This window comes from Rhinoraja longicauda, chromosome 1 (assembly GCF_053455715.1).
Source record: "Rhinoraja longicauda isolate Sanriku21f chromosome 1, sRhiLon1.1, whole genome shotgun sequence".
Classification (NCBI taxonomy): domain Eukaryota; kingdom Metazoa; phylum Chordata; class Chondrichthyes; order Rajiformes; family Arhynchobatidae; genus Rhinoraja; species Rhinoraja longicauda.
The window spans coordinates 56,742,226-56,760,647 of record NC_135953.1 but is presented as its reverse complement, the minus strand read 5'-3'; the positions used below and the strand labels follow the sequence as shown (position 1 = coordinate 56,760,647).

The 18,422-nt window shown below is 45.4% G+C and overlaps 1 protein-coding gene across 4 annotated transcripts in view; it reads right to left on the bottom strand.

Annotated features, from left to right (window-relative positions):
- mtus1b (microtubule associated tumor suppressor 1b) overlaps positions 1-18,422 on the bottom strand; it is a 139,061-nt gene that overhangs the window by 29,069 nt on the left and 91,570 nt on the right. For all 4 annotated transcript variants that reach the window (XM_078397785.1, XM_078397765.1, XM_078397794.1 and 1 more), the window contains one exon: positions 7,126-7,358. In XM_078397785.1, coding sequence (XP_078253911.1) covers positions 7,126-7,358 — 233 coding nt within the window. The remainder of the gene's footprint in view (positions 1-7,125; positions 7,359-18,422) is intronic.

Genomic DNA, 18,422 nt, shown 5'->3' with positions numbered 1-18,422 from the left:
AAATCAATAACTGAGGAAATTGACTGAGTCTTTTAATCCCAAAAGCATAGAGTCAGGATGCAGCTATTAAAAGCAAGATGATGTTCTGAGCACTCTGCTTAATCTGACTCCCTAATGCACCAATTGTTCAGCAAAGAGGAGGAACAACCGACAGTGAGGAACAGCTGGAAACAAAGGAATTGGTTGAAACTACTAGCGCCAGCTAGCAAATGCTTTCATTCCCAGTCAGCAAATCAAGAAAGGATGCATCAGTTACCCTATTTCCAGTGCAAGGACCGTAGCGGCACATTTTGCTGCTGTTGCAGCCCATTCTCTTTATCCGGCTGTTTGTGCGGAGCACAGGTGGCCAAGCCACAACCCAAACTGGTCTTTCTACATTTAAAATGCTTCTAGGAATGATCCATTGGCCCTTGCCTTCCAAGCTAACTTTCAGTGCAGTGTATGTACCATATTTCCTGCAGTACTGTGCCCTGAAAAAAAACAGCTGCATAAGAAAGCACTGGGAAGCACTCATTAAAAGAGGCACAGCCCTGTCTGCAAACTGGAGTCAAGGGGAGTGGTCGAGAGGGCTCGGTAAGAAGCTGATCAATATTCATTTACTTGTATGTCAGCAGTTGATGCTTGGTACTGCAACACGCATTGATCTTCTAACTAATACAATAATGGACTATTCTTATATATCATCTTCATGTGCAATGCCATCAAGTACCAGAAATTCAGAAAAGCTGGCAAACAGAAGCTCACTGCTGAAATTTAACTAGACAGTTTCATATTACAGCAAGCAGGTCTGATTTGTAATTCAACACCGAGATAATGAAATATTGAAAGTATTTCAGAAGCATACATCAAGGTAATTCAAATACAGCCCAAGGTAATCCCAGAGCAAGAAGAATATTTTTAAAGTGCAAAAGATTAAATGCATCTAAATGAACATGTACACTGGAGAATAAAGTAATTACTATCAGTGTTGATATTGCCAGGCTGACTGGAGAAACGTGGTGAAAAGCTTACAAATATTACCCACATACTTGCAAAACGCATGTTCAAAATTAAGCTTGTCTTTTTGTAGCTCATTGGGCACAAAGTACTTTGGATCATAGCTGAACTGACTGCAGCATGACAGCTCAAATTTAAAAAAAATGTTAAATGCTGAGAATTGTATGTTTTCAAAAGCAAGCCAAGTAAATGCAAAGGTTTGTAGATACTTGCAAGAGCAGATTTAAAAAAAATAGCTCCATGTAAACTGTACTTAATAATTCAGATTAAAATTATGAAAAAAATAGAGTACTTTAAAGTAATAACTCCAGCAAATGGTCAAAACGCAAACTGGAGTAATTTACAATGTCACAAGCAGACTTGATTGTATAGTACACAATTCCTTGAAGAGTGAATACATCTGATCTCAAATCATCCATTTTGTTAAAGATTTATAACAAACTCCAAATTTATGGTCAAATTATTCAAATTGATTAAATTTAATTTGTTGCCTCAAGCAATAGAACAAGCAATCTAATCAGCAGCTACCAACACTAGCCTGTATTACCAGGAGCATTGTGCAAGGTTACATTTCAGTGTGAAGTACAAGCAATGACATAGCATATTCCATTGTAGCCCAGCTCCCCAACTGCATTCAAGTCATTTTCATCATTTTTCTAATTGCATTAATGGGCTCCAGCTTGAAACATTGCCTCAGTGTCTTGAGACAAGCTTCTTCAAGAAACTTTAAAAGATAAATAATGAATAAATGGATGCATTACATTGGATAACCATGCCCATTGTTTTCTCCCCACAATCCTGTAACCATCTCCATAATCTACCACTTAATGCACCAAGGAAAATTGACTTACCAACTACACATTTCAGGTGTGGGTGGAAACCAGAGCATCCAATGGAAACAGTCATGGAGAACACGCAAACTCCATAGACAGTACCCAAGATCAGTACTGAATTCAAGTCAGTGAACCAGAGGTAGAAAGTCTAGCAATTGTGTCATGGTGTTGCCCTTACTCGTTGGAAGGAAATTAAACAAATAATTTTCAGTCTTCAACAGCGCAGATGCAGGGAAGTTTCCTTGGCAAAGACGACTCCAGTCAAAGGATCAGATGTTGAAAATAAGGCTACGTTTAGAATTAACACTCGTGTAAATGATTTTAATTGGTAATGACAATGTCTCATCGAAGATCATTACCTGCTTCTCTCCACAGATGCCGACTGACCTACTGGATACCCTGAGCATTGCTTTATTTCAGAATTCAGCTTCCCTCAATTTACAAACTGCAACATAACCTCCCAACTTCTACACTCAATACTCTGGCTGATGAAGGCCAATGTGCCAAAAGCTTTTTTGACCACCCGATCTACCTGCGACTGCACCTTCAAAGAGCCATACACCTGCACTCCTCGATCCCTCTGCTCAACAACACTCCCCAGAGCCCGACCATTCACTGTGTGGGTCCTGCCCATGTTAGACTTCCCAAAATGCAACACCTCACATTTCTCTGCATTAAATTCCATCGACCATTCCACAGCCCACCTGGCCAATCAATCAAGGCCCTGCTGCAACTTTTCACAACCATCTTCACTATCTGCAAAACCACCCACTTTTGTATCATCAGCAAACGTACTAATCTTGCCGTGTATGTTTTCATCCAAATCATTGAAATATATGACAAACAGTGACAGACACCGAGACACCACAGGCCTTCAGTCCGAGAAGCACCATCCATCAACATTCTCTGCTTCCTTCCATAAAGCCGATTTTATATCCATTCAGCTATCATTCCTTGGATCCCATGCGATCCAACCTTCCAGAGCTACCTCCCATGCGGAACCTTGTAGAAAGCTTTGCTGAAGTACATATAGACAATATCTACAGCTTGGCCCTCAACGACCTTTTTGGTCAAGTCATCAAAAAACTCAGATGTGAGACATGAGCTCCCACGTACAAAACCATGCTGACTGCCCTGAATCACCCTTGTCCATCTGAACGCCTGTATCCCCTTTCCTCAGAATCAGGCCCTGGAGATCTCAAACACAATAGTACCTTCAGCACCTCTTCAACTGTAATACTGACTGCTCTCAAGTCACTTCCATTGACTGCCCCAAGATCCAGCATCCTCCTGTCTTTCTCCTAGGTAAAAATACCCTTCACTACCCTATCTCTGTGATAGCACGTTCAAGGAACCATGTACGTGTGCTCCTCTAACCCACTGCTCTCTTCCCCAGACATTACTCAGTCCACTTGACCAGCTGGTTAAGTTCGCACTGTTCTCCTTGGCAATTGCTACCATCATGGTCATCTACAAACTTAATTATGTTTTGTATATTCTCATCTAAGTTTTTGATGTAGATACCCAAAGTACACGCTAGTCACAGACCTAGTCTGACAAAAACAACCTTCCACCACGACCCTCTGCTTCCTTCCACGAGGCCATTTCTGTATCCTGTTAGATAACTCTCCCTGGATCCCATGTGATCTAAACTTTCAGAGCATACAACCATGGTGCCTTAAATAAATTGCTGCAGTCCATGCAGACTGTCAACATCTGTCCTTGTCAAATTACTTTATTCTTACTTCAAAATTTGAGACAATCTCCCACATACAAATCCATGCCGACTCTCCCCAATCAATCCTTTTCTAACCTAATGCATGCTTATCTTATCCCTCAGAGCCTTCTCCAGTCATTTTCCTGTCATAGATCTTAGATTAACTAGCCTATAGTTCCCATGTTTTTCCTCTGCAGCCCTTCTTAAACAGAGGCACAACATTAGCTCCAGTCTTCCAGCATCTCACCCGTGTCTATAGACAATAGACAATAGACAATAGGTGCAGGAGTGGGCCATTCGGCCCTTCGAGCCAGCACCGCCATTCAATGTGATCATGGCTGATCATTCTCAATCAGTACCCCGTTCCTGCTTTCTCCTCATACCCCCTGACTCCGCTATCCTTAATAGCTCTATCTAGCTCTCTCTTGAATGTATTCAGAGAATTGGCCTCCACTGCCCTCTGAGGCAGAGAATTCCACAGATTCACAACTCTCCGACTAAAAAAGTTTTTCCTCATCTCTGTTCTAAATGGCCTACCCCTTATTCTTAAACTGTGGCCCCTGGTTCTGGACTCCCCCAACATTGAGAACATGTTTCCTGCCTCTAACATGTCCAACCCCTTAATAATCTTATACGTTTCGATAAGATCCCCTCTCATCCTTCTAAATTCCAGTGTATACAAACCTAGTCGCTCCAGTCTTTCAACATATGACAGTCCCGCCATTCCGGGAATTAACCTAGTAAACCTACGCTGCATGCCCTCAATAGCAAGAATATCCTTCCTCAAATTTGGAGACCAAAACTGCACACAGTACTCCAGGTGCGGTCTCACTAGGGCCCTCCCTGTACAACTGCAGAAGGACCTCTTTGCTCCTGATGATTCAGATATCACAGCCAGCAATTTCAACTCAAGCTTCCCAGTGTCCTCGGATATATCTAATCAGACCTAGGAGATTTACCTTCACACATCTTCTGACATGCAGCACCTCCGACTGTAAAACAGACAGTCTCCAAGACATCTCCATTAACTGTCCCAAGTCGAATAGGAGAAATATTCGTGATGAACATCTACATGTGGAATCTCTTGCAGTTCCACACAGATAACTGTTGCTTGGATTGTTATTTATATGGCAAAAACCGATGCAAACAATGCATCGCATTCTCAGTTCCCAAGACTTCACCACCCCATTCCCCCGCCCCTCCCAATCACATAACCTATCTGCATGTTGTTAACTTTGAAAATATCTGAAACAGATTTTGATATTTCTGACCAGCAATATTTTGTACCATTTTTTCTTCATTATGATCTTAATTATTTTGTCATTTTTGCTTTTTGTCTAATTTTTGACCTCCCACCCAACTTTATACAATTTGTTCTTTGGTCTGAACTGGTTCAGAAATAAAAACTCCCAGCGTCAATTGCTTCCAATTGTACAAGATTTTGACTCAATGTTAACTTAATTATATTGCTTTGCTTTTGGCTCAGTTTGTCAGTAAAAAGATGGAAAAAAGCATATTCAGTTGTCTTAAAGTGGAATAAAATACTTAAAGGGGAATAAGAGTACAGAACAGGACAAGGTGAATCGATCTGCTGATGAGTCAAAAGCATTCCAAATAATGTGGAACATCATTCCATGAAATTCTTTTAAATGGCTGAAGAATGTTCCATTCTAATATTCCTAAAGCATTTGATTTGAGTAGAGGAGCAAGGAGGTCCTACTGCAGTTGTGCAGGGCCCTGGTGAGACCACACCTGGAATATTGTGTGCAGTTTTGGTCTCCTAATTTGAGGAAGGGGGATTCTTGCTATTGAGGGAGTGCAGCACAAGTTCACCAGGTTAATTCCCGGGATGGCATATGATGAAAGACTGGCTGGAATAGGCTTATATTCACTGGGATTTAGAAGGATGAGAGGGGATCTTATAGAAACATAAGATTCTTAAAGGATTGGATAGGCTAGATGCAGGAAAAATGTTCCCGATGTTGGGGGGAATCCAAAACCAGGGGTCACAGTTTAAGAATAAGGGGTAAGCCATTTAGGACTGAGATGAGGAAAAATATTTTCACCCAGGGAGTTGTGAATTTGTGGAATTCTCTGCCACAGAAGGTAGTGGAGGCCAATTCACTGGAAGTTGGAGAGAATTAGATATAGCTCTTAGGGCTAATGGAATCAAGGGATATGGGGAGAAAGCAGGAACTGGGTACTGATTTTGGATGATCAGCCATGATTGGCTTGAAGGGCCGAATGGCCTACTGCATCTATTTTCTATGTTTCTATTTGCAACTATATACATTAAAGGGTAATGGTTTGTAGTTCCCAGCGAACTCTCAACTATATGGCTACATACCCAAGCACATTGCCTTAAAGATTATGCATTTAAAATTACATTTACCTGGCTACAAATTCAGCATTATTTCTCACTCTGCATCTTGTACTTAGACCTGCCACTTTACAATCACTGGCAAGACCTCCCTCCTGCAATCAAAACAGAACGTAGAACAAGAGTACGCCCTTCAGCCCACAATGTTTGTGCCAAACATGATGCCAAGACCATCTCTTATTTGGCTGCACATAATTCATATCCCTCCATTCGCTGCATATCCATGCACCTATTTAAAGGCCTCTTAAATGTTACCTTTTATAGTACATAACTAGTACAATACTGAACACAGTACTTCAAAATTGGCCTCGTCAACATTTTGTACAACTATAACATAACGTCTAGACTCAAAACCCTGACTGATGAATGCCATTGTACAAAAAGCCTTCTTCACCATCCTATCTATCTGTGAGACCACTTTCAGGGAACTAAGTACTTGTACTCTTTGGTGCCAACAGAATCAAAGACGTACTACCCATCATTCCTTCCCGCCGCTCCCATCAGGCAGGAGATACAGAACCTTGAAAGCATGCGATGGAGTCAGGAACTGCTTCTTCCCCTGTTATAAGACTTCTGACAGTCCTACCACCAGCTAGGGTACTGGTGGTAGTACCTTCTACCCCATTGCAGACATCGGGTTTTGTTTATGGAACTGGTGCAATAAAATGCAGACAACTACATACTGGACTCTCTTCCCCTTTGCTCTCCCTATGACCTGCTGGAGGCAAGTCACACCCTGGCAGCCTTTGATCTGCCCTTATAGGCATGAGCTTTGCGATTCATTCAAGTGAGTTTTTGGTCAATGGTGACCTTGCCCCTCACAAACACCCATCTCAAGGATATTGATTGTGGGGAACCGGCAATGTAATACTCTAGATTAAACCTTCACTAGTAAGAAAGTAGTTCAAGATGATGACTCACCACCATCCGAGAGACAATTAGTAATATGTTAAAAAGCTGGCTTTCCTTGTGACCATCCAATCCAGATACACAAGTAAATCAGCAGAATGCATGAACTCAAGACATACTCTCAGTCTGAAGAAGGGTCTCAACCCAAAACATCACCCATTCCTTTTCTCCAGAGATGCTGTCTGACCCGCCGAGTTACTCCAGCTTTGTGTCTATCCTCGATAAAATTATTAACTTTCTCAAGGTTAATGTTGAAGTAGCCAAGGAAATAGAGTTCAAGCAATCCTCACCTGGACTTGAAGATATTGAACCACTGTTGCAATGGCTTCGCATCTTTGGTTACTTGTTTTTAATTGTTCTTTCAGCCGTGCAATTGATGCAACCTGCTTTTCACATGTAGCTTTGTAGTGAAGTAGCCCAGGGGGTCTCTTCTCAACTGAGCGCAAATCCAAAGGGTGTGTTGACAGATTAGTTTGGGAGCCTGCCTTCTGTGTGGAGTTGGACTTCACCCAAGTTTTGTCAGCTAGCAAAGAAAATTGCAGGCATAAGTACATTTTGCACAACCCTGTTAGGACAAAATTGATTTACACAAAAATTTTGTTTTTCACCATCTTTCAGTTGTTGACTGTGCAAACAAGATCAACTTCTGCTATGAAAAACTAACGTCAAATATTAAAAATACACTCAGCCAACGTTTTTTGGGTATGTTATTTTCTGATCGTGACTGGTCTGGTTAAAGGGTGGCTCCATCTCTCAGTGAAAGATTGAATCAGGCACTGATATATCAAGCAGCTACCAAAGAGGTACATGTTATGCAGCAACGCAAGGTGTTGCATTCGATTCTGCTTAGGGTACCCGAACAAGACTTTATGCACATCTTTGGGTCAACTGCACTTTACGTAGATGTGAATTTTATCAAAACGCACATTAACAGTAAAATCTTATGCTGTGGCGCACATTGAAATATAGTGCTTCTATGAGTGTTTATGATGTTACGTAAATTCTAATTGAGAGATTTAAGTGTAACTAGACAAAGTGGGCCCGTTGGGCCCATTCCCCACTCCCCCATTCTCTCCTCCCCCATCCCCACTCTTACTCTCCCCACACTCTCCCCTTTGGCCCGTCCTCTTAGGGTTTCCATTGTATCTGGGAGGGGGGAGGGAGTGAAGGGGGGAGGGAGGGAGAGGGAGGTTTGGGGGAGGGAGGTGTGGAGTGATCGAGGGGGAGGGAGTAGTGGAGGGAGGGATGTGTTGAGGATGGAGGGGGGAGGGAGGGGGGAGGGTGATGAAAGATGGGGTGGTATTTGTGGAGGGAGGGGGGAGGGATATGGACCTCCCCTTTTCCCAGTACCCCTCTTTCCCCCACCACCAAGTCCCCTCCGCACGACCCCTGTTGTCCCATTCCCCATTCTCAGACCCCGTTGGGCCCGTCCTCCTGATCTGTGTATGTCAAGTGACCACTATAACTTCCTTTTTTTTTTTTCCTAATCAGATGTGCAGCACTTTGGTCAACGTGGGTTGTTTTTAAATGTGCTATACAAATATAATTGACTTGACTTGACTGTTTAAAATTTTTTTTTTACTAAAACCTCTGTAACTTAAAAACTACGCGACCGAATCAAATAAAAAAAACATTTTCCAGCAGAGTTCAGCGCGGTGATGAAGGCGGTGCAAAAATCGTGGCGCTACGGTTCACCGTTTTTTTCAATAAATCCGCTTTAAACCTCCGTAACTTAAAAAATATGCGACCAAATTAAATGAAAATATCACGGCCGAGCGAGCGCGAGATTGTCGGTTAAGGCGGTGCAAAAATTGTGGCGCGACAGTTCACCGTTTTGCCGTAATCACTGTTACGTATATAGAAACAGATATATTCACAAGATCTGAGTTTTAGTAATATACTAGAACAAGTGTGCCCGTTGGAAGCGGGCCCTTTGGGCCCGTCCCCACTCCCCCCATTCTCTCCTCCCCCAGCCCTACTCTTACCCGTTTTGTGATGACAGATGTTGCGGTATTTGTTGAGGGGGGAGAGAGTGAGTTGGGAGGGGGGGGTGGTTTGCGGGGAGATGTTCTCCCGGTTTTTGGAGAGAGGAGAGAAGCAAGGGGAGAGAGGAGAGGTGTGCCGGTGATGGCGGGCTTGCTCCGCTAACGGCGTCCATTGTTTTTGTGCGTGCGAGGATATTCCGCGCATGCGTGTTGAGTACTGAGTGTGGAGATTCCGCGCATGCGTACTGAGCACTGCCGGACCGCAGCGCCCCCCTTCTGTCAAAACTTCGATAAATGAGGGGGGGCAGCGCCTTTAGACCTCTGTAACTTACAAAATATGCGTCCGAATTAAATAAAAATATCATTTTGCAGCAGCGAACCGCATGCTGATTAAGGCGGTACAAAAATCGTGGCGCTGCGGTTTACCATTTTGCCGGAATTGCCTTCAGCCGACATCAGTGGAATATATATACAAAAACGTTACAAGATCTGAGTTTTAGTAGTATACTAGAAGAAGTGTGCCCGTTGGGCCCGTCCTCGTAGGGTTTCCATTGTAACCGGGAGGGGAGTGGGGGTAGGGAAGGGGGAGGGAGGGAGTAGGGAGGTGTGGAGGGGGGAGGGGAGGGGGAGGGAGGGGGGGAGGGGAGGGAGGAAGGGAGGGAGGGAGAGGTGAGGGAAGGGGGGAGGGGGAGGGGGGAAGGGGAGGGAGGGGGGAAGGGGAGGGGGAGGGAGGGAGGGGGGGAGGGAGAAGGGAGTGAGGGGGGAGGGAGGGGGACCTCCCCTTTTCCCAGTACCCCTCTTTCCCCATTGGGCCCGTGCTCGTAGGGTTTCCATTGTAACCGGGAGGAGGGGAGGGAGGGGAGGGGGAGGGAGGGAGGAGGGAGGTGTGGAGGGAGGAGGGGAGGGGAGGGGGAGGGGAGGGGGGGAGGGGGGAAGGGGGAGGAGGGAGGGAGAGGGGAGGGAGGGGGGTAGGGGGGAGGTAAGGGGGAGTGAGGGGGGAGGGAGGGAGGGGGATCTCCCCTTTTCCCAGTACCCCTCTTTCCCCGTTGGGCCCGTCCCTGTAGGGTTTCCATTGTAACCGGGAGGGGTGGAGGGATGGTGGAAGGAGGGGGGAGGGGGAGAGGGATGGAATGGTGGAGGGAGGGGGGAGGGAGTGGGGGAGGGTGGGATGGAGGGAAGGAGGGAGGGGGGGAGTTAGGGGCTGAGTGGTGATGGAGGTTGGGATTGAGGGGGGAGGGAGGGGGGGAGGGAGTGGGGATGGAGGTGGGAAGGAGGGGGGAGGAAGGGGTTGATGGGGGAAGTGGGACCTCCCCTTTTCCCAGTACCCCTCTTTCCCCCACCACCAAGCCCCCTCCGCAACGACCCCTGTTGTCCCCAGTCCCCATTCACAGACCCCCCCCCCCATTCTCTCTCTCCCCATACACACTCTCAGTGCTTTTTTCGAAACACTTGCCCCGGTGGCCCACGAGCATATGGGCCCAATGCTGATCTGTGTATGTTAAGTGACTTGCAATAAAAAAATATACTTTAAAAAGAGATAAGTGCTTTTTAAGTGCTTGTTTTGAAACATTCGCGGTCACATAGTGCTTCTCACTGTAGCACCCATCTCAAGTGTGCCCGTTGGGCCCGTCCTCGTAGGGTTTCCATTGTAACCGGGAGGAGGGGAGGGAGGGAAGGGGGAGGGAGAGAGGTGTGGAGGGAGGAGGGGAGGGGGAGGGAGGGGGTAGGGGAGGGGAGGGGGGGAAGGGGAGGGGGGGAAGGGGGGAGGGAGAGAGGGGGAGGGGGAGGGAGAGAGGGGGAGGGGGAGGGAGGGGGAGGGGAAGGGCGGAGGGAGGGGGACCTCCCCTTTTCCCAGTACCCCTCTTTCCCCATTGTGCCCGTCCTCGTAGGGTTTACATTGTAACCGGAGAAGGGGAGGGAGGGAAGGGGGAGGGGGGGAGGAGGGAGGTGTGGAGGGAGGAGGGGAGGGGGAAGGGGGAAGGGGAGTGGGGGGAGGGAAGGGGGAGGGGAGGGGAGGGTGGAAGGGGAGGGCGGAAAGGGGGGGAGGGGGGAAAGGGGGGAGGGGGGAGGGGGGAGGGAGAGAGGGGGAGGGTGGAAAGAGCATCCCTCTCCCCATCAGAACTGCCCCCTCCATCGACTCCTTTAAGTCCATGCTCAAAACCTATTTCTACTCCCTAGCGTTTGAGGCTCATTGAGGAGGCGCTAATCAGATGTACAGCACTTTGGTCAACGTGGGTTGTTTTTAAATGTGCTGTACAAATAAAATGGACTTGACTTGACAGCTCTTCGCAACAATGTAGCACAGGGGCATTGTGACGTCACACGCTGAATACCGCTGGGGGGGGGGGGGGAAGGGGGGTCAGCTCGAGTCCATCTCACAGGGGCATTGTGACATCACAATCCGCACCGCAGCGCCCCCCTTCTGTCAAAACTTCGATAAATCAGGGGGGGGCAGCACTTTTAAACCTCTGTAACTTAAAAAATATGCGTCCGAATTAAATAAAAATATAATTTTCCAGCAGCGAACCGCATGCTGATTAAGGCGGTACAAAAATCGTGGCGCTACGGTTCACCGTTTTGCCGGAATTGCCGTCTTCAGCCGACATCAGTGGGATATATATATATAGATACAAGATCTGAGTTTTAATAGTATACTAGAAGAAGTGTGCCCGTTGGGCCCGTCCTCGTAGGGTTTCCATTGTAACCGGGAGGGGAGTGGGGGTAGGGAAGGGGGAGGGAGGGAGTAGGGAGGTGTGGAGGGGGGAGGGGAGGGGGAGGGAGGGGGGGAGGGGAGGGAGGAAGGGAGGGAGGGAGAGGTGAGGGAAGGGGGTAGGGGGGAGGGGGAGGGGGGAAGGGGAGGGAGGGGGGAAGGGGAGGGGGAGGGAGGGGGGGAGGGAGAAGGGAGTGAGGGGGGAGGGAGGGGGACCTCCCCTTTTCCCAGTACCCCTCTTTCCCCATTGGGCCCGTGCTCGTAGGGTTTCCATTGTAACCGGGAGGAGGGGAGGGAGGGGAGGGGGAGGGAGGGAGGAGGGAGGTGTGGAGGGAGGAGGGGAGGGGAGGGGGAGGGGAGGGGGGGAGGGGGGAAGAGGGAGGGAGAGGGGAGGGAGGGGGGTAGGGGGGAGGTAAGGGGGAGTGAGGGGGGAGGGAGGGAGGGGGATCTCCCCTTTTCCCAGTACCCCTCTTTCCCCGTTGGGCCCGTCCCTGTAGGGTTTCCATTGTAACCGGGAGGGGTGGAGGGATGGTGGAAGGAGGGGGGAGGGGGAGAGGGATGGAATGGTGGAGGGAGGGGGGAGGGAGTGGGGGAGGGTGGGATGGAGGGAAGGAGGGAGGGGGGGAGTTAGGGGCTGAGTGGTGATGGAGGTTGGGATTGAGGGGGGAGGGAGGGGGGGAGGGAGTGGGGATGGAGGTGGGAAGGAGGGGGGAGGAAGGGGTTGATGGGGGAAGTGGGACCTCCCCTTTTCCCAGTACCCCTCTTTCCCCCACCACCAAGCCCCCTCCGCAACGACCCCTGTTGTCCCCAGTCCCCATTCACAGACCCCCCCCCCATTCTCTCTCTCCCCATACACACTCTCAGTGCTTTTTTCGAAACACTTGCCCCGGTGGCCCACGAGCATATGGGCCCAATGCTGATCTGTGTATGTTAAGTGACTTGCAATAAAAAAATATACTTTAAAAAGAGATAAGTGCTTTTTAAGTGCTTGTTTTGAAACATTCGCGGTCACATAGTGCTTCTCACTGTAGCACCCATCTCAAGTGTGCCCGTTGGGCCCGTCCTCGTAGGGTTTCCATTGTAACCGGGAGGAGGGGAGGGAGGGAAGGGGGAGGGAGAGAGGTGTGGAGGGAGGAGGGGAGGGGGAGGGAGGGGGTAGGGGAGGGGAGGGGGGGAAGGGGAGGGGGGGAAGGGGGGAGGGAGAGAGGGGGAGGGGGAGGGAGAGAGGGGGAGGGGGAGGGAGGGGGAGGGGAAGGGCGGAGGGAGGGGGACCTCCCCTTTTCCCAGTACCCCTCTTTCCCCATTGTGCCCGTCCTCGTAGGGTTTACATTGTAACCGGGAGAAGGGGAGGGAGGGAGGAGGGAGGTGTGGAGGGAGGAGGGGAGGGGGAAGGGGAGTGGGGGGAGGGAAGGGGGAGGGGAGGGGAGGGTGGAAGGGGAGGGCGGAAAGGGGGGGAGGGGGGAAAGGGGGGAGGGGGGAGGGGGGAGGGAGAGAGGGGGAGGGTGGAAAGAGCATCCCTCTCCCCATCAGAACTGCCCCCTCCATCGACTCCTTTAAGTCCATGCTCAAAACCTATTTCTACTCCCTAGCGTTTGAGGCTCATTGAGGAGGCGCTAATCAGATGTACAGCACTTTGGTCAACGTGGGTTGTTTTTAAATGTGCTGTACAAATAAAATGGACTTGACTTGACAGCTCTTCGCAACAATGTAGCACAGGGGCATTGTGACGTCACACGCTGAATACCACTGGGGGGGGGGGGGAAGGGGGGTCAGCTCGAGTCCATCTCACAGGGGCATTGTGACATCACAATCCGCACCGCAGCGCCCCCCTTCTGTCAAAACTTTGATAAATCAGGGGGGGGCAGCACTTTTAAACCTCTGTAACTTAAAAAATATGCGTCCGAATTAAATAAAAATATAATTTTCCAGCAGCGAACCGCATGCTGATTAAGGTGGTACAAAAATCGTGGCGCTACGGTTCACCGTTTTGCCGGAATTGCCGTCTTCAGCCGACATCAGTGGGATATATATATATAGATACAAGATCTGAGTTTTAATAGTATATAGATAGATAGATAGATGAAAGCAAAATATCCATTATCCTTTGAGAACCAAAATCTGCCCCCCACATCCCTCCCTCTAAGATTAACGGAAGAAAATCTTGCTGAACAACTGGTCAAAAGGAAGTTTTATAACAAGGTAGAAGCAAACTGCAGTGTGATACAATATGCAGTCTGCAGCACAGCGACTGGAAAGATTGGCTGTAGAATATGAATCCACCATATCACGGCCTCAGCTGAGAAAATCGGAAAAACAGTGCCACCTAGCTGTTACAGATGGAAATACAGATACTATGTAGGAACTGTATCACCAAAATATCATTTATACTGCTACTAACAAGGTGGTTAATTTACCTCATCTAGACCTGGGTGCACACGTTCTATTTTCCTATTTCAGCAGCACATAATGTGCACAGCAGTGCTGAAAGTCCAGATTTCCATCCTCATTCGTTTGTTTCACTTCCCAGTTTTGTCACAGTAGAAATGTAATCCAATTGTAGCAAATTCAGATGCACAACCAATTTAGAGAAATATTAGCAAGCGCAAATTTATAAAAAACAATTTTTTTTACATGAAGTACAATAGAAATAAAAATCAATCCAAAGCCAATTTTAGAGAAGGAATCGGGTACAGTGAAGTTTTAATGATGACTTAGAAATTTACTGTATATACTGAATATACTGTATATACTGAATATTTACTGTGATTAATATTGTTAAAATCTCATTCTCTTTTCACTTTTAACATCATAAAATAAAAAATAAGTCAAATCACAAGCAGCTTCTTACAAACTCAGGCAAAATCTTCATGCAATTCATCTTTTACAGTCTTTTATACCAATATTCCCACCATGAATCAGAACCAAAAGGTATTGCAAATATTTGAAGTGGATTTGAGACAGTAATTATGTTGAACACGGTAGGACGAGAGGTCCATCTTGCAGTGCAAAGTATATCACAAACAGAAATCCTCGACTTGCTTGTACGGAGAATTTTAACATCATATTAATTGAACCAACATTCAACAGGCTACTTAACTGGCACCCAACCACAAGCTTAAACATACTGGATACACCACATACTCTGGCTGCAGACAGCAACAAACACATTTATTGACAGTCCCCTTTTCAAATTTAGTTGCACGTCTCAAGTCTCACAATCTGGACTTGGTTATGTTGTTCCTTTATTATCACTGTTAGAGACAAAATTAAAGCCTGTTGCCTCAGATTTATTTTCTTACATCAGTGGTTTCTCCAATTTCAGATAAACTCATGGCAGTTTTGCAAGCTCCAATGTAACCCTTGCAAATCTAACAAACCTATAGTCATTTTTCCAAGTTAAATATAAAACTAGAAATAGGGAATGGACCATTTGTATTTTAAAAATAATGGCTGAAACTACAACTCAATGGCATTTCCCACTCTTTAAACTTAAGCTACCGAGTCCATGTCGACCAGTGATCACCCTGTACACTAGCACTACCCTACACACTAGGGACAACTACTGAAGGCAACTAACTTACAAACCTCAATTAACTTACAAACCTCAACCTCATTCCAACTGGAATGTGGGAGGAAACCGGAGCACCAGAGAAAACCGACGCGGTCACATGGAGAACATACAAACAGAACCCGTATTCCGGATCAAAGCCAGGTTTCTGGCACTGTAAGGCAGCAACTCTACTGCTGCGCCACTGTGCTGCCCCAAATTCACTAATCCAAATTCGAACAGCTTTCAGCACTTAATAGGAACCAGAAGATAGCAGACATATGGAATAAGCTGCCAGAGGAAGTAGTTGGGGCAGGTACAATAACATTTCAGACAATCGTGTCGGTACATAATACAAATTAGAGGTATATTCATCAAATGCAATTAAATGGGACTAGCTTAGATGAGCATCTCAGTTGCATGGACAAGTTGGACTGAATGGCTTGTTTTGGTGCCGAGATATTCTCAATGCTCTTAAAGTGAAGGTCCTGATACTTCATGCAGCAAGAGATTGGGATCCTAAAATTATCCACAAATGATCACACTGGCAAATGGCAGAGCAAGAGAGCGGAGTTTGTGTTTATACAGAGTATAGCACATCTTTATTTAAAATTGACACGACAATGCAGACAATTCAGCTTTAATATGGAGATTCAAAATCCATTTAAATACTTGCAGAGAAATACTATCTGGGATTTTTTGTAAAGCGGTAGGAAGTAAGGAGGATGGGTCACAATTGTGTTATAAAACAGAAGAACTGAACACCCAAAAGAAGCTTAAATACATTTTTTGCAAGCCAATTCTTGTAAATAGGATAGGTGTATATCATTGACCTTTCAACAGAAGTAACAAGTTTGATGAAACATGCAAACTGCCCCTTTCCAATTGCTGCCCAACCTGCTCATTATCTACATAATTTCTTGACTGCGGCCTCTCCCACATCCACTCCCATTATTGTGTAAAAGCGCTCAATTGTAGTCATAACTGACAAGGTCTTCAGCTGTTTAGTCATTTCTTTCTTGGTATAGTTGAGCTGGCGGGTTGTAAAGCTAGATGGGTGTGCAATTAGATTCAGAATGGCTAGCTTTTGATCAAAGTTCAAAACAAAAATGTAAACTTTAGCTCTAGCAATGAGAATGGAGAAACGATGAAAGTGATGAATTAATATTAAATTTTGAATGCTACCACAGAACAGAAGCTCATCTTCAATATGTTGGGCACCAAGTAGATATGTAACGGGTTCAAATTCTAACATCAAGAAAATCTGATTAAAATGTTAATCACATTCATAGTTTTTCACAACATAGCTGAAATACTCCTAACAATGCTTCTCAATAGAATTTATTTGCTTTCAAATGTGAAATATTTCTATCAAAGATGTGCCTCTTTGCAGACACTTACAGAAACGATTCAAGCGCCACAGTTTGGTGCTGTTTATCAGCTGGTTTAAACAATGCTAATTCTGTCCTTTTAAACACCAAAACACCATTGTAATGTCACTTAAAAAAAAATAGACATTTCTTCCAAGTATTTCAGTGACAGCCAAAGAGATCATATTCATAAAAGCAAAATTAACACTAATTTTGTGTATAAATTACCAAGAAATGAGCAAATGGATGTATGTCACCACATATTTACTCAGATTTCTGCACGTTAAAAATGTTTACACAGCATTTACTACTTGCAATCAAGTACTTAGCTCCCGCCCCAGATGCATCACAAACCTTTCCGAAAAACAATGGTGTTCGTCCTGTATGCCGACAGAAATTGAAGATTTTGGAACAACCCTTTCACAGTCAGTCGGACACGGACTTTTGTTAAGGATATTCTTGAAATCCAGAACATTTCTTCCAGATAATGGAAAACTGAAGGATGAAACCATGCTCATGTGCAATCACAGCACAAGTTTCATCACCATCGCCAAGCAACGTAAAATGTGATTTCACAAAACTCAAAGAAATTAGAATTCAAATATGACAAAGCTTCAACACAGATGTTTTCAGAGAGGGCGATATATCCATTTGGCAGGGATTTCCTTTGCAGTTGTGTCACAAAGAGCTACCGACAAACCTTCCCACTGAATCAAAACAAGCCTGCCCCAAATTGCACTGCTGTGTCACGGTTAATCAGTTCCAAAAACATGTGGGGGTGGGGGCTGAAATTGAAAAATGCAATTTCTAATTATGGGTTTGAAATCAAAATTGAGCTTTACGTTAAAATTATACTTATTTAAAAACCAGCTCTGCCAAAAGCAATTTTAAACTGATGACTACAAAGCTTAGGATTATTTTTTGAAAATAATTTGTATTCCTCAAAGGAATTCTGGTGCCTTATTGTTCTGTAAACAGGTTTCCTGCTGCAAATCTGCAGAGGTCGAGTCCCACGCCCAGTCTCAGATTGAAAGGCATGGAAAGATGCAATTTACGGGAATTTGTGTACACTTCACATTGTTCAATGCTTGGCCTTATCTATACAGTGTTTAAGACAGCACAAAATGTATAATTATAAATCCAATACATCTTGCCAAATGCCAAGAATTTTTAAAAGTAATCTTTACGCTTCAATTCACAGGTAGAAAGGTATAATGCAATCAGGAAGTTTAGCATGACATTTTAGAAGATTCCTAATTAATTGATTTCGGCTTTAAAAAATATGGGCAATTAATATTTTTGAACAGGGTATTTAAGCATCCCAAAGCTAGAATTTGACTTGCTTCGTTTAGAATTGTACCTACAATTGCACCATGACAGGTGGAGATTTAGAGCAAGTAAATAAAGTGGAATTTTATCAATTCCTCAGTAACTGCCACCGTGAACTAGAAGATTGTTATAAAAAACTACCTGGCTCATGAACATCATTCAAAAGGAGGAAATAAGCCACCTTTATCTCATTTGGCATGTGACAGACGTTATTCAGAGCAATTTTTTAAAGCACAATAAAAGTTAGCATTCTCCTTCATCACAACAATTTATAAAATTGCATCTTCATTCTGATTTCTGACATGGATTACATCTTTGCGAAAAGGCAAATATTAAATACACAAGAGCACTTTTAATTTCATTGAACTTCCTGAACAAACTGAAATCTTATTTTGCACAAAGATGAGAACAGTATCCCAGCAGTTTGGGGAAGCTACATCATTACTTTCCTTTGAGAAGTCACTGGAAGAGAGCAAAAGAATAAGCAAACTTACTGACGTTTGGCATTAGCCAGACACGTTTGAAGCATTTGAAAAATAAATGTATTAAAACTGTAAACAATGCAATAATGTCTCAACTTCTGGTGCTGCATATATCGAGTGGTGACATGAGCAGAATTTGAAATTAGACTGCTTGAATAGACATG